This window comes from Carlito syrichta, unplaced genomic scaffold, assembly GCF_000164805.1.
Source record: "Carlito syrichta isolate Samal-C Ts95f unplaced genomic scaffold, Tarsius_syrichta-2.0.1 Scaffold304385, whole genome shotgun sequence".
NCBI lineage: Eukaryota > Metazoa > Chordata > Mammalia > Primates > Tarsiidae > Carlito > Carlito syrichta.
In genome coordinates this window covers 17166-39478 of record NW_007248481.1, presented here as the reverse complement: position 1 = coordinate 39478, position 22313 = coordinate 17166, and the positions used below count along the sequence as shown (strand labels likewise).

The window sequence follows — 22313 nt, the reverse complement described above, 5'->3', positions numbered from 1 at the left end:
TCTGGTTGCTTTAAATAACACCACGATGACCATCTTTGGACATAAAGTATCTTGGTGTCCTCGGATGTGTTACTAGGAGAGGAGGTGTGGGTTTCATGAAAGGGATGGACCCAGCAGGTTTGGCCTAAGACTGACTCGCATTGAGGTGTCTGATCAGTGCTAGGCTACCTACCTTGGGGTGAGGCACCTGGGGCATTTCTTGCCTACCTTCAGTTCCAGAATCATCCACTTCCTCCGGGCCCCCTGGGCTCCTACTCTTTGAAACCAAAGGTTGTGGAAGGTCTCAGAAGTGGCTCTGGGCTACCTGTCCTTGAAAGGACTTTCCACGGCTTGAATGGGAGATGGGGTACTGGCTCTACAGCTTACGATTCTGTACCTTAGTCCTTGGTTTCCCTGTGGGGATCTTAGACCTCTGTTGTGATGGATGTTCCTTGGTCACAAGGGACCCCCCAGCTCATTTTAGGCTTCTCATTCTCACTTTGATCTCTCTGCTAAGCAATTAGTGATGGGTTGGCAGAGTCAGCTGTGCCGGTCGATGCTGATGATCCATACTCAGAGGGCATTGTGCCTCCAGAGCTGTGCCAGGACTGTCATCACAGAGGGTTACTGCTGTGATGGGTACAATGGCCAACACCTTGCTCCGCCTGTCTGCTCCCTGGGCCTCAGGCCCCATGGAACAGCGTGGAGGAGACACGATTCTTACGGTGTGCCGACTGGAGCAGGGGTCTGTGGAGGCATGAATGACTTGTGTCTAGGGCCAGGTTGTGGTTGTGGTTGATGAGACGTCCTGCGTGCAGAGCTCTGTGCTAAGTGGGCTCTCACCTTCACTCTCCAGTTGCCCTCCAAGCCACTTGCTGCTCCAAGGAAAGGGATATTGGGGTTTAGGAAGGTGAGACCCCCTCCCTACCCAGGTCATGGTGAGGGCCCCTCCCCACGTGGACCAGCTGCCATGGGGCTCTGGCTCACCCCTGGTTGCTCTTAGGCTGGGTCCTGTCTATAGAAGGTACCTGCTGTAGACTTGAAATCCCAGTCATTTCAAGCGGTGTCTGCCGCGTCCAGGAAGTGGAGGGGGCTGCAGAGTTCACATCCTTGTGAGTCCTTGCTGAAATGCCCTTCGCCCTCCAGGTGTGCATCGTGCAGAAGCGGGACACAGAGAAGATGTACGCCATGAAGTACATGAACAAGCAGCAGTGCATCGAGCGCGACGAGGTCCGCAACGTCTTCCGGGAGCTGGAGATTCTGCAGGAGATCGAGCACATCTTCCTGGTGAACCTCTGGTGAGCTAGCCTGCGTGGCTCCTGCCCGGATGGCCTTGCTGCAGAGAACTTGGTGACCCTGAAGCTGGTGAAGATGCAGTCCGTCCTCTCCTACCCCTATTCTGCCCTCTGTCTTGCTCCTTGGCTCTCGGGCCTTGAGGATGCCCTGACACCTGCAGGCCCACCCCTCCCTCTTCATCAGTTTACCTCCCTATGTCCAAGGGCAGCAGGGTTCAGGACACACTGAGTTAATATACTGTGTCTCCTGAGTCTCCCAGAAGCCCAGGACTTAACGGCGATGAAGATTTATCACCTGTGGATTCTCTGGCACTAAAGTCAGTGGGGGAGAGTTTAGGTACCTGACCATGAGCTTCTTTTTTTTTTTTAAAAAAGGAGCCCTAACCGGGCTCGGTGGTTCAGCCTGTAATCCTGCGCCTTAGGAGGCTGAGGTGAGTGGATTGCCTGAGCCCGCGGGTTCGAACCCCTGGGCAGCGAGACCTAAGACCAGCTCTGGGAGGGTTAGGAATCAGGATACTACTGGAAGGCTCAGCCCATTCTTCTCTGGGAGTCCTCCCTGATTCAGGGGTCTTCCCCGATGCAGAAGTTCTTCATGGTGCAAGGGTGCTCCCCACTGCAATAGGCCTTCCTGACTCAGGGCTCCTTTCTGGTGCAAGGGTCCTCCACAATGCAGGAGACCTCCCTGACTTGGGTCCTCCATGATGCAAGGACCCTCCCCAATGCAGGAGTCCTCCCTGACTCAGGGATCTTCCCTAATACAAAGATCCTCCCCAGTGCAGAAGTCCTCCATGGTGCAAGCGTCCTCCCCAATGCAGGAGTCCTCCCTGACTCAGGGATCCTCCTTGATGCAAGGTTCCTCCACACTGCAGATGTCCTCCCTGACTCAGGGGTCCTCCCTCCCTGCTTCTTGTACTGCTCTGTGATATGCACAAAGGCAGGCATGATTCCCAGAAGCTCCGGTAGAGCTGAATGTTCCTAGTAGCTGGAGAGTTGTGTGACAAATGGTCATGGTCCTGGCCAGCAGCCTCTGGAAGATGGAAATGTCCCCATCCCTTCATGTGTCTCCTGAGAATCCGTTAGCCAAGCTAAGGAAAAGTCCCAATGACCATTTGGGGACAGTAGAGTGAAGGGACCAGTGCATCCTGTGTGACAGGGAATCTGGTGTCAGCTGTTCAGGGACTCATTCAGAGCCCAGACCCCACCCCCACCACCCAGTCTTTTTCCCGGGACTTCAGAGTGGACGTGGTTCCTTCCCAAGGGCTATATGACACAGCTCAGGAACAGTGTCATGCGACTGTACTCCACAGTTGCTGGGGAGGACAACGGGGAGCCCAGCCTTCCAGGGGGGCTGGGCAGAGCCAGGAAATTCTGATTGAGCCTCAGGCACCCGGATGTGAGGAGCCATGAGCTACCCAGGTGAGAGGAAGGAGCCCAAGCCATGACCATGACCCTCCCACTTCTTGCCCCTTGCCTGCGTCTCGGCTTTGTCCCTGCCACCTGTCCCTTCCTCTCTGTGGCCCTCAGGGCACTCACTGCCATCTTCAGGCACATGGAGGCTGGCAGGGCTGGACTGTGTCTTTGTGATCTGTAGTCTTGTTCTTAGCATCCCAGACAATGGTTCCAAAGCTGGGGGCATGCAAGTACCAAGTTCCCCTTAACCTGTTCCTGCCATCCGGTGGCCGAGGAAGGCCAGGCCTGGGTCAGATCCCTCATCCTCCAATGGGGTTGATTATTCCCTGAGGTGGGCCTGGCCCATGGCCCCATGGGAGCAGGCTGCTGTCATGGCCGACACTCAGCCACGCCGTGGGTGCTGAGGCTGCTTGCAGAGGAGGACTTCCCTTTCCTGCAGCCTTGGGTCTGCCCTGACTCTGGTCCTCCTGGCCTCTGTCTGGGAGGCAGTGTGGCAGTGATCAGGGAGCATGGGCTGAAATTCCCGCCTGACTGGCGACAGTGTACCTAAACTCTCTGTCCTCAGCCCCCTCACCTGTGGCACACAGGTGGGCATGGTCCCCAGGCTGCCCTCGTTGGGCAGTGGGCATCCCCCTGGACAGAGTGTTCCAAACAGGCAGCTCTCAGGGCTGTGAGTCTTCAGGATGTATGCACCTTTTCTTCCTCTTCCTGTGACTGGCGTCCCCTCCCCACAGGCCAGCCTACCGGAAGACGTCTCCTGCCATCTGGGGCCACACAGGGCAGGGCCACCACAGCTTTACCTCCAAGTGTAGGAGGCCACCTGCTCTTGTTCCCTGGGCCCATCTTGGGGCCTGGCACTCTGAGTCCCTTTGCTCTGTGGCTCTTTCCCCAGGCCCCAATGTGTGCTACCCTCTCCAGGCTACCCTTTTTGGGGGATGAAAACAGAAGGGTTGTGGAGGGCAGGTAGAGGGACAGCCTGTGAAAAATGAGTCATCAGCCGGGCTTGGTGGCTCAGCCCGTAATCCCGCGCCTTTGGGAGGCTGAGGTGAGTGGATTGCCTGAGCCCACGGGTTTGAGACCCGCCTGGGCAGCGAGACCTCATCTCTACAATAAATCAAAAAATCAGCCGGGCGTGGTAGCGCGTGCCTGTAATTCCGGCTACTGGGAAGGCTGAGGCGGAAGGATCGCCGGAGCCCAGCAGGTCGAGGCTGTGGTGGCCGGGAGCGGCCACTGCACTCCAGTCTGGGCGTCCGAGTGAGACTCCAACTCAAAAAAAAAAATAAAAAAAAAACCAACGAGTCATCTGTGCTATTCTTCTTGAAAGACCCCATCATTTAACGACTAACGTTACCTCTGAGAGCTCACGAGATAACTTGCAGGCCGGGTGTGGTGGCTCACACCTATAAACCCAGCACTTTGGAGGCCAAGGCTGGAGCATTGCTGAAGCCTCGAAGTTTGAGACCAGCCCGGGCAACGTAGTGAGACCTCATTTCTACAGAAAAAAATAGCCAGGTGTGGTGTCACGTATCTGTAGTCTCAGCACCTCAGGAGACGGAGGTGGAAGGATCTCTGTCTGGTGGAGGTGGAGGGAGAGGCTAGAGCGAGCCTGCTGTTAGAGGAAATAAGTAAATAAGTAAATAAACAGCAAAGTGGCGGAAGCCCTTGATGTGCTGCTCGGCTGTAGCCACCCTCATTTTCACCGCCATCGCCTTTATCCCCACCACGCCACCGTCATCGCCATCACCGCTGTTATCACCGCCACTGTCACCAGCATCACCAGCACCATGGCTGTCACCATCACTGTCACCTCCACCGTCACCACCGTCACCGCTGCTCCCACCGCCACCATCACCTCCACTGCCATCGTCATCTTCGCCGCCATTACCGTCGTCCCCGCCACCAGCATCACCGTCACCACCACCACGGCTGCTGGTGATCACATGCCAGCCCCGGGCCCAACACTGTGCCAAGAATGTCACCCGCACCGTCTCATTTTCTTTAGCAACCTTCCAAGGCAGATATTTTAATCCCCATTTCACCAAAGAGGAAACCAGGGCAGCCCGAAACAACCCAGAGACACTGTTTCTCTGTTTGTCACTCACAGATGTCTCTGACCCCCAGCCGTGCCATCCCCAGGACAGGCTGCTCTGTCTTTCCCAAAAGTCTTGGCTCAGGGCAGCCCTGAGCAAGAGAGGAGTCAGCGCCGGGGGCAGGACCCTACTTCTGGAAGTTCCCAGTGGGCGATGGGGGTGTGAGCTGTGGTCCTGAGGTGCACAGCAGCCAGTAGGAACCACGACTGGTTCCACAGCTGTGCCCACGCTTGGTCCTTCCTTGGTGCCCACAGGTACTCCTTTCAGGACGAGGAGGACATGTTCATGGTCGTGGACCTGCTCCTGGGTGGGGATTTGCGCTACCACCTGCAGCAGAATGTCCAGTTCTCTGAGGACACGGTGAGACTGTACATCTGCGAGATGGCACTGGCCCTCGACTATCTGCGAAGTCAGCACATCATTCACAGGTGCACACCGATGGGGGCGGGGTACCCGTCTAGACCAGGTGGGGTTGGCAGCAGCCTCGGGTCAGGCCCTCCAAGGGCATCCGCACTCCAGCAGAACCTGGTCTGGCTCCCCCGCTCCACACTTGCCTTAGGACCTGCATCCAGCTGCGGCAGCCATGCTGGTCATGCCCCACTCTGAGGTCCGTGCTGCAGCTGCATACCCGGTGTCCACCTGGGGATGGACTCAGTCCAAGCAGCCCCAGCTGAGGCTAACCACAGATGGCTGTTGGCTGCCATGGATAGGCCACAGGGCCTGGCCACATCAGATGGCCTTCGCCTGGTCTATTTAACTGTGGGCTCCTGTTTGCCTACCCGCCACGTCCTTGGGGAATCCAAACTAGTTTAATGGTAGCTTCAAGCAGAGGAAATTAGAAATCAGAAATTAGGCTGAAATTCTGTAGCCAAGGAACAAACTGGAAAAGTCTGTGAGGTACACGAGGGAGACTGCCCCCCAACTTGGAATTTATTTATAAATTGTGTATTTATTCTTACATGTGTACACTTCAGTCATTTTCCACGTACCCTCTGTTTGATGCAATACCTCTATCAAGACTCTTTTTCCATTGCTCAAAACATTTTGAAACTGTCGATTTTGAGGTCTTTTAGTGCTTCTGCCCCTTTTTGTTTCACTTCTTCCACATCAGCGAAACATTTCCCTTTGAGGACTTTTCTCATCCAGTCACTTGGGGCAAGACCAGGTGAAGAGGGAGGGTGGGCACAGGGGTCATGCCGCTTTTGGGTCAAAAACTGTGGAACACGCAGCACGGTGTGGGCAGGCTGTTTGTGTAAATCGCCCATCATAAAATGGGCAAACGCACTGAAAGAATCTAAAAAAAAAAAAAATGTCACTGAAACTGAACGCAGCCTCTCACAACAACACTAGCTGATGCCCAGGGGTTCCCAGAACACTTACCTAGCAGGGGAGGCCTGTAGGGTCCCCGCCCTCCAAAAGATGATTTCGTCTTTTGGGGAGGTCCCTGCTCATATTATGAAGTCCGATGCCCTTATTTCTGCATCTCTGCCCTTGGGGATTCTGTCATTGGCCATGATCTAGGTTCCAAGTACCAAGGACTGGCCATTTGCCTGGAAGTCAGGGCAGAGCAAGGAGTGAGGTGTGTCGGTCTCTGGAGCTGCCTTGTGGACGTGGAAGGACCGACGCAGCCAGCAATTGCTTTTGTGCTCTGGGGGTCTCAGGTTGTAGGCCCCTCTCTGTGTCCGGTGTTATCGGCTGTCTGGACTCAGAGGCAGGGCTGCCGGGCAAGGCCCCTCCACACAGAACGGTGGCTGGTTTCACTTCCTCTGCCTCCACCCACAGGCCTCAGGCTCTGTTGTTGTCCCAAGGACCAAGTAGACCTCTGCCCCAGGTGGGTGGGTGGGGGCGTCTCGGGAAGCCCAGCTCTGCCAAGGATTCCAGGGCAGGTATAAGGACTCATCTTCCTGCCTTCTGTCCTTTCTAGAGACGTCAAGCCTGACAACATTCTCCTGGATGAGCGCGGTAAGTGGTGGCAGGGAGGGCAGGGGCTTGGGCAGGATGGCGGCCGATGCCCCTGCCTGCAAGGATGCGTCTTTCGTTCTGGGACGGTCCCCTGGGACCTCTCTCCACAGGACACGCGCACCTGACGGACTTCAACATCGCCACCATCATAAAGGACGGGGAGCGGGCGACAGCCTTAGCCGGCACCAAGCCCTATATGGGTATGTCCATGCTGGGTGGGGGTGTGCTGGAAGGGAGTCGGCTCCCTCCAGGTGGGAAAGGGCAGTGCCTCGGTCGCTTCCCCGTCTAGCCCTGGGGGCAGCCTGTATCCAGGACTGGCCTCGAGTGCCAACCCCTGGCCCAGCTGTCCCTTCTCTTTCTGTTGGAAAGCTCCGGAGATCTTCCACTCTTTTGTCAACGGTGGCACTGGCTACTCCTTCGAGGTGGACTGGTGGTCGGTGGGGGTGATGGCCTACGAGCTGCTTCGAGGATGGGTACGGAGCCCCTGCCCGCGGAGGGGCCCCCAATCCCGAGCTGACTGCTCCCTGGGGTGGCCCAAGTGCCAGGGCAGGAGGAGGCTGCCCAATCCCAAGTGCTCACGGGTGTTTCCGCCCTCCATCAGGCAGGACGCACACTTTTGGCAGGGCGGGCTGGGTGGTGGTCCCATGCCTGAGCAACTGAAGGAAGGAGAAACTCACCGTGGTTTCCCGGGTGCCATTGGTGGGCCCTGCACGCTGGCCTCTGGGGGGCACACAGGGCTGAGAACTGTCCAGCGGGAGTGATTCCTTGGAACTTTCCACAAGGTTCTTGTGGGGGGCCCTGTGGTTCCTGGAGCCAGGAGGCTGGGTGTCCTCTTGGGAGTCATTGAAGCACTGTACTCCTCAGCTACCCATGGGACCCCACCCCTGAGGAAGGCAGCCTTCTCATAGCCAGGGGGGCTGACCCCTGAGACCCAGGCCCTCTAGAGGGTGCCTGCCTCCTGGCCAGATGGGCACCTGGGCCGTAGTGTGGGGCATGGCTCAGGTGCAGACTTTGGCTCTCGGCTCCTCCGAGGCGAGTGGAGGCTGGGCTCAGAGTGGAGCCTGCATTTGGGGTGGGGAGGGTGGGGGCGCCCGCAGGGTGTCAGCAGGTGCACCTGGCATTGTTCTGGGTGTGAGGAGGGCAAGGAATACCTGCCCAGCCCTGCCTTCCTGCCCACAGAGGCCCTATGACATCCACTCCAGCAATGCTGTGGAGTCCTTGGTGCAGCTGTTCAGCACCGTGAGCGTCCAGTATGTCCCCACCTGGTCCAAGGAGATGGTGGCCCTGCTGCGCAAGGTGAGCCCCAGCGTCCCCGAGCCTCCTCACCCGCCAGGATGCCCCCTTGCCCTCCCGGGGCTCAGGGCTGCAACCCCACCCCAGTGCAGACTTAGCATAACGTCCTGGCGAGCCCAGACCCTTCGCTGTGGCATGTGGGGACCTTACCAGACCACAGCTCTGAGGCCCCTGGCCTCGGGAAAGGGAGTGTGGGTCTTTGTGCTCCTCTCCGGCGGGCTGGGCATCCTGGACTGGCCACTGCCCTGCTGTCCTCTCTTCACAGCGAGCCCCGTCTGGGACCCCGTCTGGGCACCCGGGCACCTTTATCAAATGTAACCTCCCAGCGAACCCACGTGCCTGTCCCATCAGTCATCACCCTGTCTCGCAGACACTGACACTGAGGCACAGAGAAGCCCTATGCCCGGTCACCCGGGTCCCGAGTGTTGGAAGGGGGTGTGGGCCCACACTGCGCTCCGGCCCCTCTGCCTCTGTGGAGGTGGACGGCTGCTGCCCGATGCAGACAGCCTGGGCCGCCCCTCCCAGGGAGCAAGCAGAGGAGAAACCAGATCCTCACGCAGCTCCTGGGGCCTGAGCTTGGTCTGCTGCAGTCCAGGGGACATCAGTCGGACGGGGCCCTCGGCCGTGGCGCTGCCATCAGCGTGCCTCCCCTTTGGGGTCCAGGGCTGGAACTTCAACTGGCCTGCACACGTCCCCCCTAGAGCTGCACTTTCACCCGGCGGCTGGTGCCTCCGAAGGGAGGAGTCGGAGAGTCAGGCCAGGACAGGGTGGGGTGTGCTGTGCCTCTGGGCCTGGCTGGCTCCCATCTCTGGACTCTCAAGGCCCTCTTGAGCAGGCTGGGCCCCAGCTGTGAGTCCTTCTGCTCTGGGGTTGTAGTCAAGCAGCCTCAGAGCTGAGAGAGGCCTGGCCCGGCAGCGGCCTCTCCGCAGCCCTCCAGAGAGCCTCCCGGCCAAGCCTCAGCCCACAAAACTCTGTCCACACCAGCCCAGGTGGCTTCCAAGGTGGGGCCTTGCTGGAGAAGGGAGTGGCCCGCATGCCTGAGCCCATGCCTGGGGACCCTTGCAGGGGGTCTGCAGCACTTTCCCTGGGAAAGGCAACGGCGCACATGGCAGCGAGCATGTGGGAGGTGCCCAGGCCATGGTGCTGCTGCGCGGTCACACACAACTGCCCAGGGCCCGTCAGCCCATGGAGGCCCTCCGCTGCGACGGAGAGCGTGTGTTCCAGGCCGGGTTAACCGGGCCTCGGCTGCCATCTGCTGGCGATTCCCACAGAACAGTTCCTCCAAGTCCCCTCTGCTGTTTGTGGGAGCCAGGGTTTGGCCAGCACCACCCAGATCTCGTCTGCCCCTCGGGCCGTGTTGCCGAGCTGACCGTGATGCTCTGCCTGAGATTGGCACCGCCTTTCCTTGCGTGGCCCTTGAGATCCTGGATTTCCGAACTCAGGCCTGGCACACGTCTCCATAGGGTGCTGTGGTCTGGGGCCGGGGCCGTGGCTGGTGGCCAGGCAGGCGCCAGCAGGGGCGGGCGGGCTCCAGCCCCAGGGCCCGTCTGACGTGGGCCTTGTTGCAGCTCCTAACGGTGAACCCGGAGCACCGGTACTCCAGCCTCCAGGACATGCGGGCGGCCCCGGCGCTGGCCGGCGTGCTGTGGGATGACCTGAGCGAGAAGAAGGTGGAGCCTGGCTTTGTGCCCAACGTAAGCTGTGGGCGGTGCCGGGAGGGGCAGCCCTGGAGCAGGGCGGCGGGCGGCCCCCGCGGGCCGGGGCTCAGCGCCCTGTCCCTTCGCAGAAAGGCCGCCTGCACTGCGACCCCACCTTCGAGTTAGAGGAGATGATCCTGGAGTCCAGGCCGCTGCACAAGAAGAAGAAGCGCCTGGCCAAGAACAAGTCGCGGGACAACAGCAGGGACAGCTCCCAGTCCGTGAGTGCCGGGCCTGGGTGCTCGCTCCGTCACTGTACGCAGCGTGCAAAGGTCCCCTCGTGGCGCCCTGGAAGGCCCCCGGCAGGCCACACTTCTTGGAAGTCCAGAAGCCCAAGATCTTCCTCTCTCAGACCGCCCTTGCTCCTTCAGAAGGGAGGTGGGCAATGACCATGAGGTGCGGGCTGTGAGTGTGCACAGGGGAAGGCCTTGGCGCCGTGACCGGGTGCATTCGTGTCCCAGGGCTGCCGCAGCAAATGACCTCAAACCAAGTGGCGAGGCAACGGAAGTGTCTCGTCTCCTGGTTCTGGAGGCCCGAGTGCAAACTTGCTGGGTCAACAGAGCCATGCTCCCTCCGAAGGCTCTAGGAAAGGAAAGCCTTCCTAGCCCTTCCTGCTTCTGGCAGTGGCAGTCAGTCCTTGGTGTTCTTTGGCTTTTAGACGCATCGCTCCAATCTCTGCTTCTGTTGTCACACGGCCATCTGCCTGTGTGTGCGTCTGTGTCTCTTTTTGTAGCCCTTGGACTTAGGGCCCACGCTCATTCATTAACTTGATTACATCTGCAAAGACCCTGTCTCCAAGAAGGTCACGTTCGTGGATACCCAGGATTAGGACTTGAACATGTCTTTTTGGGGAACATAATTCAGCTCTAACACCAGGGTGTAGCTGATGTTCACGAAAGAGAAGCTACAGTCACATGTCAGGGGCGACAGTGATAACACTAGACTTGATTGGTGGCCCCTGTGCCCCTGGGCCCGTCTGAGCCTGTGGAGGGTGCTCTGGGATACTCTCAGGCTCCCAACCCCTGTGCAACTTCCCCAGATCTGGCGGACCCTCTGTTGTTCCTGGGCAGAGGATGGGCATCAATCCCCTCCTCGTGACGATGTGGGATACGGGCCGGGAATCATCCCCTGGGTGCCTCAGTTTTTCAGGGAACACAGGCCCCAGTGGTTCAGGCTCCCATCATCTCCCCCTGCTCCAGGACTGCTGATGATGACCCCTGGCGTCCGTGGGTGGAATTGCAGGCATAGAGCAGCCGCCTGCTGGAGGGCTGGAGGGAGAGGTGTTGCTGAGAGTCACAGGTTGGGTGGAGCTGTTTAAGTTCCATTCACCAGGGCATCTCCAGATCCAGGGCTCTGGGTGTAGGAATAGGCCTGGGATAGGGACGGGAACCCTCACAAGAGAACCCAGGGGTGGGCAGTATGCAGAGCCCAGTTGGTCACGCTGAACCCCCAGGAGGTTTTAGAGGGGGCAGGGAGGTCAGGCACTTGGGAATGGAGGAGCTGGGCTTTGTCTTGGGTTGGATGTGGGGAGCTGGTCTGGCTAGAGGGTGGGAGGTGTTCTGAGGGACAACCCATTACTGAGGAAAAAAACCCCAGTATTCTTGGAAAGGTACTTAGAAAAATAAAGAACCTCAAGGCTGAGAGAGTTTTTTTAATTAAAAATAGCTTTATTTTGATATAATTTATGAACTATACCATTCACCCATCTAAAGTACATAACTGAGCAATTTGTAGCGTCGTAACAGGGTTGTGCATTCACAACCTGATTGTAGAATTTTTTCATCTACCCTAAAAGAAGCCCCCTACTTATTAGAGGTCACACCTCTCTTCCCAGCCCCTGGAAGCCATACTATCTTTTTTTTTTTGAGTTGGAGTCTCACTCTGTCACCCAGACTGGAGTGCAGTGGCTGCTCCTGGCTGCTGCAGCCTCGGCCTGCTGGGCTCCGGCGATCCTTTCGCCTCAGCCTTCCAAGTAGCTGGAACTACAGGCACGCACTACCATGCCAGGCTAATTTTTGATTTATTGTAGAGATGAGGTCTCACCAAGTTGCCCAGGCGGGTCACGAACCCGCAGGCTCAGGCAGTCCACTCACCTCAGCCTCCCAAAGCGCGGGATGACAGGCTGAGCCGCCGAGCCCGGCTCATGCTTTCTGTCTCTATAGATTTTCCTGTTCTGGACAGATGGCTTCTTTCACTTAGCATGATGTTTCCAAGGTGCACCATGATGTAGCGTGTGTAGGTACTTCATTCCTTTTGATGGCTGAATAACCTTTCACTTACATATCACATTTTATGTATCCGTTCATTAGTCGATGAGTATTTGGCTGTTATGAGTAACGCTTCTGTGAACATTCGTGTACCAGTCCTCGTGTGGATGTGCATTTTTATTTTCTTGAGTATATACCTAGGAATGAAACTGCTGGGTCGTCTGGTAACTCCACGCTTTGTTTTGAAGAACTGCCCAGCTGTTTTCGAAGGCAAGTCTCACATTTTCCACTTCCATCAGCAGTGTGTGGGGGCTCCAGTTTCTCCATACACTTGCCAACTCTTGTTAGTGTCCTGCCTGTTTTCTTAAATTGTAGCCATCTTAGTGAGTATGAAGAGATGTTGTGATGACTATTTGCATCTCTCTGACTAGTGATATTGAACATTTTTTGGATGCTTATTGGGCATTTTTTCTTGGAGGAATGTCTGGTGAAATCCTTCAAAGAGTGGGTTTTTGGTCTTTTTTCCATCTGCCCTGACAATATCTGTCCTTTAATTGCTGTATTTTAGACTGTTCACGTTTAAAGTGACCACTGATATAACTGGGCACAGTATCTACCATATTTGTAACTATTATCTATGTATTAGTTGTTGTCTATTGACCAGCCTTCTCTGGTTTTGATTAAGCGTTTTATGATTCTATTTTATCTCCTTTCTTAGCCTATCAGTTATGCTTCATCGTAAATTATTTCTAATGGTTGCTCTAGACTTTGCAATCTCCCTCACAACAGAATGTTCCTCACTCGTTCCTCCCGTCCCCTATGGCATGGCTGTCATTCTTTTCACTTGTCTGTAAGCCATAATTATTCAGTGTGTTGTTACTGTTATTATTTTAAAGTTATCTTTTAGAATATGAAAATTTAGCCATTTTATTCCTTCTTTAATGCTCTTCCTTTGTTTCTGTAGATCCAAGTTTCTGATCTATATCATTTTCCTTCTCCCTGACGGACTTCGTTTAACGTTTCTTACAGCACAGAGCTACTAGAAATGAATTCCCTCCATTTTTGGTTGTCCGAAAAGTCTTATTTTTTCTTTACCTTTAAAGGATAAGTTCACTGGCTATAAATTCTAGTTGATAGGTTTTTTTCTTGCAGCATGTTGGATGTTCACTTCACTTTCTTCTTGCTTGCGTGATGTCTGACAAGAAGTCTGCTATAATTAATTGTTTTTCTATAAGTAGCATTCCCAGCCCGCCTCTGGCTTCTTTCAAGATTTTCTCTTTGTGTTTGGTTTCTGCAATTGGAATACGATATGCCTATGTGTAGATTTTAAGATATTTATCCTGCTTGGTGTTCTCTGAGCTTCCTGGATTTATGGCTTGTTGTCTGTCATTAATTTTGGAAAATTATCAGCCATTATTACTTCAAATGTTTCTTCTGCTCTCTTCTTTTGCTCTCTCCCTGCTGGTATTCCAATTATATATATGTTGTGCCTTTTGAAATTGTCCCCAAATTCTTGAATGTTCCATTCTTTTTTTTTTTCCTCCTCAGTTTGGAATGTTTGACATATCTTCAAGCTCACTGATTCCTTCCTTGCCTGGGCTCACCCAGCTGATGGACCCAACAGAGACATTTTTCATTTCATTTGCAATGTTTCAGTGTTTTGGTCTCTAGGTTTTCCTTTGGATTCTTTTTTTTCTTCCATCTTGGGCTGACTCCTTTGGATTTTTTTCTTTGAGTTCCATCTCTCGGCTTGCATCACGTGTCTGTTCTCATGTATTGTCTCCTTTTCCATGACAGCCCTCGCCATATTCATCTCAGTTATTGTAAATACCTTGTTCGATAATGCCAGCCTTGGGGTCACATCTGGGTCTGTTCTAATGCCTGCACTGTCTCTTCACACTGTGTTTTTTTCTTGCCTTTTGGTCTGCCTCATACTTCTGGTTGAAAGCTGGGCGTGATGTATCTGGTAATAGGAACTGAAGTGGCCGAGCCTTTAGTGTGAGGTGTTATGGTCACTGGGCCAGGTGTTGGGCCGTTTCATGTCTGCTGTAACTGTAGGTGCCAGAGGCGTCACATTCCTCTGGTGTCCCTTTCTCCCTTTCCTCTGCTGCTTTTGGGCTTCCCTTGCAGGTGGGCTGTCTTGCAGCTGGAATCCATGTTGTTCTGCTGGAGCCCGTCGGTGTTGGGAAAGTGGCAGAGGGAAGTCTTTCACAGTCTGTGATTAAATCTCAGCCTCAGAGGGCCTCAGTCCCTGAACAGTCGTTTCTCAGCTTTCTGGGTGCATTTCACACTGGTTACTTTCCTCCTCCCCATGCCAGAGGCAGGAGAGGATCTTTCTTGGCCCTTCATTAAAACCTGATAGGGTTCGTAGGGTTTCTGGGGGTAAAACTCACAAAAGGGTTGGGCCTGGTAGACTGCAGTCCCAGGAGTTTTAGCTCCAGCAGTTCTCCAGAGTGGCCAAGGAAGTGTTCCTGCAGCCCATGACTTCAGCTTTTGCTGCAGGTCAGCTGGTCTGACTACCCACCTGTCTCTTCAAATTTCGGGGTGGCAGTGGCCCTTTGACTGTAGCTCCATGATGGGTTCGAGAAAAGTCTGGCTTTCAGTGTGTTCAGCATTTTTCCTGTTGCAAGGACGGGAATGAGGACTTCCAAGCTGTTTATGCGGCAGAGCTAAAACCAGATGTCCTCACTTGTCTTTTGATTTCTTCATAAGAGTTATTTATGTCGATATTCTGGATACCAGTGTCTTATCAGATAAATGATTTGCAAATATTTTCTTCTACTCGGTGGGTTGCCTTTCTTTTTCTTTTTCTTTTTTTTTTGAATTGGAGTCTCACTCTGTCGCCCAGACTGGAGTGCAGTGGCCGCTCCCGGCCACCGCAGCCTCGACCTGCTGGGCTCCGGCGATCCTTCCGCCTCAGCCTTCCAAGTAGCCGGAATTACAGGCGTGTGCTACCACGCCCAGCTAATTTTTTGATTTATTGTAGAGATGAGGTCTCGCTGCCCAGGCGGGTCTCGAACCCGCGGGCTCAGGCAATCCACTCACCTCAGCCTCCCAAAGGTGCAGGATTACAGGCTGAGCCACCGAGCCCAGCTTCTTTTTCATTTACAGCAGGAAACTCTTTGATTTGGATGTCGTTCAGTGTGTCTGTTCCTTCCTCCTGTCTTACAAAACCAGCACTTCAGTTAAGGCCACAAAGATTTATTCCTACGTTTTCTTCTAAATATTCTATAGTTTTAGCTCTTGCATTGAGATCTGTTACCCATTTTGAGTTAGTGTTTATGTATGCTGTCATGTAAGAGTCCAACTGCATTCTTTTTTATGTGGATATCCAAATGTGGATATCCGATAGTCCCAGCACCATTTGTTGAAAAGACCCTTCTTCTCCATTGAACTGTTTGGTATCATCTTTCCAAATCAGTTGCCCCAAGATATAAGAGTTTATTTATGGGCTTGCAATCTTATTCATTGAGCTTTTCAAGACTGTTTGACCGTTCTAGGTCCCTTGCATTTGGGAATTGTGCCTGGTTTGCTGAGCAGGTCTATTTGTGACAAAATTTGGGATTGGAGTCTGGTCTCCATTTCCCAGGTCCTATGGGGGACATCTGGGGTCTGATGCCAAGCCTTAGCGTGTTTCCAGGCTTTATAGATGTCTGTCCTGAAGTGAGGACTCATGTGCAAGTGAGTTACTCGGACAGTACATCCAGGAGACATCACTCAAGGACTGGAAGCCAGTGAGTTTGCATTTCAGAAAGAGTCTTGGGCGTGGCTTCATCCTGAACCTGTGGGGACCCTGGTGCATAGGTTATGACTCAGAGGTGTCTGCCCTGAGGGAGCTGGGCTTTCAGAGCCCTGCACCCCTCAGTCGTTGGTGAAGGGCCCTTGTGTGTTGAGGAAGGGTCCGACCGCCCAGGGCAGGCCACCAGAGAAATGGCACAGACGAGCCATCACAAGCAAAGACCAGAAGATCCAGGCCAGGCACAGATGCCAACACGGTTTCCTGCTCTACACAGCTCGGGAAGAATAGTCCCTGTAGCAAGGGGATTTCGGTAGCACATCTCAGTATGCATTATGTTTCATGTGCCACGCAGAACCACCTTTTCTGGATGTTTCTGGAGCAGCTCCTCAGGCTTCTGGTGGCCTCTCTGCCCAGGACACTCAGCTGTGCACACAGTGGGTGAATGACAGCCCTTGCCTCTGGGCTGTACATGGGGCCATGGCGAATACTCACCTCCATCCTCCGGTGCCCGTTCCGGTCGCTCCCCACCACACATGCCTGCTGATCTTAAGGTCTCAGTCACGCCTCCTGCCTGACTCAAACCCTCACTCCCGAGTGGTCCAAGCCTCTGATGGCCACCAGCCTCTCCAGTCAGAGTTTGCGCACTTGTTCATTCAGCTGCAAAATCAGGCAAGGGAGCATGAAAACACCGCTGGGCGAGTTACCCAGACTATTCTGGTACAGAAGCCGCATCCTTCCTGAGGATGAAGGGCGGTCCTCTCTGCCAGGGTGGTGACTCCTTCAGGGGAGTGGTGCAGCATGCAGTGGCAGGGCAAAGCGTGGAGAGGAGACGGCCACACGGAGAGGACAGGGCAGCCATGGAGAGTGCCCCTGAGTCTTCAGCTAGCTGCTTGTCTGCATACGCTGCAACACCGCGAAGAAACACTGAGACCAGGGAGCTCCGGAAAGCAGCAGGGCAACCCCTAGAGCTCACGTGGGACAAAGAGTAGTTCATGTTCCCACTAGGCAGAGTGAAAAGCCCTTTGTAATAGAGGGGCTCAAGGAGAGACTTGGAAGGGTTTTGCCTTTGGGGTGGGGAGGAAGTAGCCAAAACCCAGATGAACCTGCCAAGATCTGTGCTTCTTTCTTAGTGGAAAGAGGTGCCAGGTGAGACAGTTTGTTCTTTGCTTTTTTTTTTCGAGTTGGTGTCTCACTCTGTCACCCAGGCTGGAGTGCTGTGGCCGCTCCCGGCCACCGCAACCTCGACCTGCTGGACTCCGGCAATCCTTCCGCCTCAGCCTTCCAAGTAGCTAGAACCACAGGCGTGTGCTACCATGCCTGGCTAATTTTTTTTTTTAATTTATCGTAGAGACGAGGTCTCGCCAAATTGCCTGAGCTGGTCTCAAACCCACGGGCTCAGGCAATCCACTCACCTCAGCCTCCCAAAGTGCTGGGATTACAGGCTGAGCCACCAAGCCCGGCTGTTCTTTACTTTTGAGGTGTCCCAGTATGACCTATGTGACTAGATCCCCCCCCAAAAAACTTACCAATAGAATAGGCTGCTGAGTCTGTTTAGGATTTCTCTCCCACACTCTGGACATGTGAATTACAAGGGTATCTAGAGTCTTGGCCACTTCCACTCAGCAGCTAGAACTGACACGATACTTAAGACGAGAGGATGGTTGTGAATGTCTAGAAGACCAAGGTGCTTTCTGACTATATGGGGACAGAGAACGGGAGAGTCAGCTTAGCTCTGGGGCAAGACCCTGAATGGATGCTGCTGTCCATCTCAGGTGAACACAAACTGCAGTCATGCCCTGCATCGTGACATTGCGGTCATCCAGGGGTCGCATATGTGACAGTGATCCCGTAAGATTATACTGTTCCTTTTCTGGGTTTAGATACACAATTGCCTGCAGTAATCAGTACAGTCACACGTGTACAGGCCGTAGCCTAGGAGCAACAGGCTGCACCACACGGCCTGGGTATGAGGGGGCTGTCTGTGTAAGTGCACTCTGTGATGTTCGCATAATGAGGAAATCGCCTAACGACACACTTCTTGGTCAACATCCCATCATGGGGCGATGCGCAACCATATTTCAGTCTTCCTTGCTGATGGGTATTGAACAGAACGCAGCTGCTCAGTCGTGGCCACATGCTGTAGACCAGAGGCTTTGTTGATCCGTTCTGGCAAGGTTCTTCATCTGCCTTAGTGATGTGATCGAAGCCACCGCTAGGTTAAATTCGGCACAGTCCACCAGCATCTGCCATGACCCGTCTGATTTTAGCAGGGCCAGACTTGGGAATTCCAGGAGAAGATCGTGGGAACTACCACCGCTGGATCCTAAAAGTCAAAAATAAAAGTAAAGACTTAACAGTCTTTGGCAGTAGCACTTACCACTGCCATTCCTCCCCAGGGGCAGTGCTGCTTTTGTTTATTATCTAGGCTTCTTTGTTGGGGGGCTCAGAAGTACAGTGTTAGGAACTTTATTTTTTATTTTTTTATTTTTATTTTTTTAGTTGGAGTCTCACTCTGTCACCCAGACTGGAGTGCAGTGGCCGCTCCCGGCCACCGCAGCCTCCACCTGCTGGGCTCCACACAAATCCTTCCGCCTCAGCCTTCCGAGTAGCTGGAACTACAGGCGCACGCTACCACACCCGGCTCATTTTTGATTTATTGTGGAGATGAGGTCTCGCCAAGTTGCCCAGGCGCGTCTCAAACCCGTGGGATCAGGCAATCCACTCACCTCAGCCTCCCAAAGGCGCGGGATTACAAGCTGAGCCACCGAGCCCGGCTGTTAGGAACTTTCAAAGGGCCTTTTCCGTGATCGATATTTTAAGTTTTGTTGAGATATCATTGCATATAAAAATTGTATATATGTAAGGTATACAAAATATATGTGTACATTGTGGAATAATGACTAGTTAACATATCCATCACCTCTACATAGCTACCACGGTGTGTGTGTGTGTGTGTGTGTGTGTGTGTGTGTGTGTGTGTGTGGAGAATGCTTTATTTAAGATCTATCCTTGAGCAGAATTCAAGTGTATAGTACAGTTTTGACTCACCGTGCTGTACACAAGCCTTCCAGAACATGTTCCTCTGCATGACTGGCACTCTGTGCTCTTTGGCCAGCATCAGCCATGTCCCCCTCCTCCATCCTGGTAGCATGTACTCCACAGGTCAGAGAAGTGAGGTGAGAACTCTGCCAGAGCCCAAGTTCCTCCACCTGGATTGTGCCCCGGCGGCCCGGGGGATCAGCCGCTGGGCCCCGTGTGGGAGGGATGTGGCTGAATCTTGGCTCAGCCCCTGCATCCAGCAGACCTCTGAGCACCCAGGCACTCCCCCACTCTGTGCAGAAACAGCCGTAGACATCATGGGCAGGGCTGGGGGAGTCACTGCTGTAACATTGGCCATGACCTGACCTGCACCCTTCCTAAGGGAGCGGCCCCTCCTTCAGGCGATGGGTTCTAGATGGGTCTGAGGACAGAGTTAGATCTGCAAATGTGGCAAGGGTTTGTGACTTCGCATCAGGGAGGCTTGTCTCCACTTGACCTTACTGTGGGAACATGGGCTGTCCCTCTCTCTGACCCCTGGGAGTGCCGTGGTCTGTGGCCGTGCTCATCGTTCTCAAGCAGGGTGCCCTGCTGGCCACTCCACCCTTGCTGCCTATTGGTGTGACCACGCCCAAGTGGCCTCCGCCACTTAGTATGGCCACCTGGCTTCTGCTGCTCTGGCATGCCATCGTCACGGGTGCTAGGCCTCGGTTCTGTATAGTACAGTTTTGACTCACCGTCAAAGCATCTTCTGTCGCCGGGGGAAATGTCATCTCCCACTCACTCTGGCACCAGTGGGCAGAGACCTCCAGAGAAAGCCACAGGTGCAGGCCTGGGGAGTGATGCTCACAAACTGACCCGAGGGACTTGGGCAGAACCTGGACAACATCTGTCACAGCTCACGAGACGTGTGTCTTTGCAGGAGAATGACTATCTCCAAGACTGCCTTGATGCAATCCAGCAAGACTTTGTGATTTTCAACAGAGAAAAGTGAGTATGCATGTGTCGGGGGCGAAGTGGGGGCTTAGGCAGGAGGAAAACTGGCCACACAAGTTCTGAGGCCCCAGCAGCCACGTGGCATCTGTGGGCCTGGGTGCCTGACACCCGCTCTTCTTGGAGAGTCTGAGCCGTGGCTGTGGAGGGGACCAGCCGGAGGCCTCTGTTCAGGCCCTGGCTTGGGGGCAGGCTCTCTGGGATGGTTCTAGTTCCAAATGGGGCCAGCGGCCAGCGGCCAGGGTCCTCTGGGGAGAGACTCAGCATGCTGCCAGAACAGGGAGGCCCCATCAGAGTCACAGCCATCCCCTCCATTCATGGTCTCACTCATTCAGCCGGCAGACCTTGCCTGAATGTCAGGTGCTGTAGGACAAAGACAGCACAATGGGCCGGCAGGGGATAAGACAGCTGGAAATAGCCAGCAACACCTGCTGCTTGGAGGGAGGAAGCCCAGCAGTGTGGGGCGCAGGGGAGGAGTGGATGCTCCCTCTGCCTAGGGAGGGATTCCTGGAGGCGGTGCCAATGGGCTGTGGCTGGGAAGTATGCACGGGGTGGCAGGTGGGGACGGGAGAGGACGCTGGTGGGAGTCAAAGGACCAAGTGAAGAACAGGACTCCTCCAGGCTCTTTGAAAAGCCTCGCGCCGAAGTTTCTGGCCCAAGGCCGCTGTGCTGAGTCAGGCCTCTTTCAGCTTCTGGCTCGAAGCCCACTGGAACTCGCCAGCCTGAGTTACAGTCAGGCAGAGAGGGTGCTGTGAGACGAAGCTGCCCCTCGGGCCCTCCGCACCCACTCCCAGGCTCCCTGCTGTGGCCAGCGTGTCCCGGAGCAGGGACTCCCCAGGCCAGATGCCCGGCAGTTGGCCCTGCTTGGTCACTGACGCCTGGCCCCTGAGGGACACGCTCTGTGAGTCCTGGGACCAGTCTTGGGACCAGTGGGTGAGAAGCATCCTGGATGTGCTGGCGATGCTGGGGTCGTGCCAGGTGGGTGGCGAAAGTCCCTCCCTGTGCTTCTCCCGCCCAGGCTGAAGAGGAGCCAGGACCCCCCGAGCGAGCCTCTGCCTGCCCTCGAGCCCAGGGACGCTGCGCAGCCCTCAGAGGACGGGGAGGCGGAGCATTCCGGCCTGCCCATGTGCGGCTCCATCTGCCCCTCGGGGAGCAGCTAGGTGGCTGGGGTCAGCGCCCGCGGCCGTCACCTCTCAGGTTGCTTTGGAGACTCGGGCCGGCCGGAGGGAGGGCCGCAGGGCTGAGGCCCACATCCACATCCCCCCCGAGCAGCCGCGGCTGGCCGTGCCCACATGCCTGGCACGTCTTACCCCTTGGGCTCGCGGTGGTGCATGGTGACAAGAAGCTGTGGACGTGGCCGAGAGCAGCAGGAGCGGCCAGCGCTGGTCAAGGGCAGCTCGCTGGGCAGGCAAGGAGGGCCGTGCCACCCGGGCCCCAGCAGCCTGCTGTGGTGGAGGAAGGCCTGCGGCATCGGCCCTCACTGCCCCCGTGGCCGTCTTGCCACCGGCGGGCAGCTCAAGGGAGGCCAGGGCCCTGGGCAGGACAGGAGCCGCCGGCCCTCTGGCCCCACACGGACTCTGTACATAGCCTTCATGCCACAGCAGGAGCCGCCTAGGCTCTGCCCAGTTCTCGGAGATGAGGGGCAGGGGGTTGGGGGAGGGCCGGGCTGGGAACGTGGAGAATGTTTTCTAGAGCTACACACTGTTCCAGCAGTTTCTGCTGTGTTTCTGTATAGTTTTCACCACTGAGAATTACAATACAAGAACGTTCTGTGTCTGTTCCGCTCCTGCCAGGGCTCAGCCTCCTTGTCCGCGTTCTGCACGGAGAGAGCCTGGCCGTGACTTGGGGCAGCCAGGGTGGTGGGCGGCTATTCACGACAAGGCCCTCCAGAGCTCCAGGACCTCAGCCTTAGGGCGGGCGCCGGTCTCTGTGGTCCTGGAGCCACAAGACTGTTGGCGGCGGTGGTGGTGCCAAGGGCAGAGGATCCTGGGGCAGGGTCTCGCGAGCTGGGGCCACCGCCGTGCCAGGCAGTGCGTGGCCCTCCAAGGAGCGACACCTCCCTCTGGTTCTGTGGTCAGAACAGGGTCACAGGCTGCACACTTTGCGTCCCTCCCGTCCAAGGGAAGACAGCTTGGCCCATCCACCCAGGCACCACCCAGGCCTGTGCAGCTTGCTTTGGAGGAATGAGTGTGTCGTGTCTGTGCCCCTCCCAGGCACGACGCAGGCCTGTCCGGGCCTGTGTCTGTGAGCCCCGCTTCCTCCACCCCTGCCGACAGACGTCGTCCTCCTCTCTCCGGCCAGGCTGTGAGATGACGGGGGTCCCAAGCGACCAGACTGGGGAGGAACTGTGCAAGGAGCAGTGAGCACAGCTCCAGGGCAGAGGACACAGCTGACCGTCACTCCTCCCACCCCTGCCCTGGCGGCAGTTAGCCTTCAGACCCTCAGGGAGGCCTGGCCTGCAGAAGCTCAGCGTGGTGTGGGCATGGGGAGGGAGGGGCGGCCCGGCTCCAGCAAGGACCTGGAGGTGGACACCTGTGGTGTCAGAGGCAGGCACGGGAGGAGAGGTTTGGGGACTTGAATAAATGCATGTTGGAGACCCCAGGAGAATGACG

The 22313-nt window shown here is 55.5% G+C and overlaps 1 protein-coding gene across 3 annotated transcripts in view; it reads left to right on the top strand.

Annotated features, from left to right (window-relative positions):
* The window catches only part of STK32C (serine/threonine kinase 32C), a 47318-nt gene extending 25016 nt beyond the window's left edge, over positions 1-22302 (top strand). The window contains exons 2-11 of one of the 3 annotated variants that reach the window (XM_008059825.1): positions 1126-1277; positions 5029-5202; positions 6699-6736; positions 6847-6936; positions 7106-7209; positions 7916-8032; positions 9598-9723; positions 9816-9947; positions 19631-19698; positions 20720-22302. In XM_008059825.1, the coding sequence (XP_008058016.1) occupies positions 1159-1277; positions 5029-5202; positions 6699-6736; positions 6847-6936; positions 7106-7209; positions 7916-8032; positions 9598-9723; positions 9816-9947; positions 19631-19698; positions 20720-20861 (1110 nt within the window). In that variant the 5' untranslated portion in view covers positions 1126-1158 and the 3' untranslated portion in view covers positions 20862-22302. Of the gene's footprint in view, positions 1-1125; positions 1278-5028; positions 5203-6698; positions 6737-6846; positions 6937-7105; positions 7210-7915; positions 8033-9597; positions 9724-9815; positions 9948-19630; positions 19703-20719 lie in introns of those variants that run through there. The other 2 variants (XM_021713260.1, XM_021713261.1) reach the window with 2 other exon arrangements.
* The last annotated feature ends 11 nt before the right edge of the window (positions 22303-22313 follow it).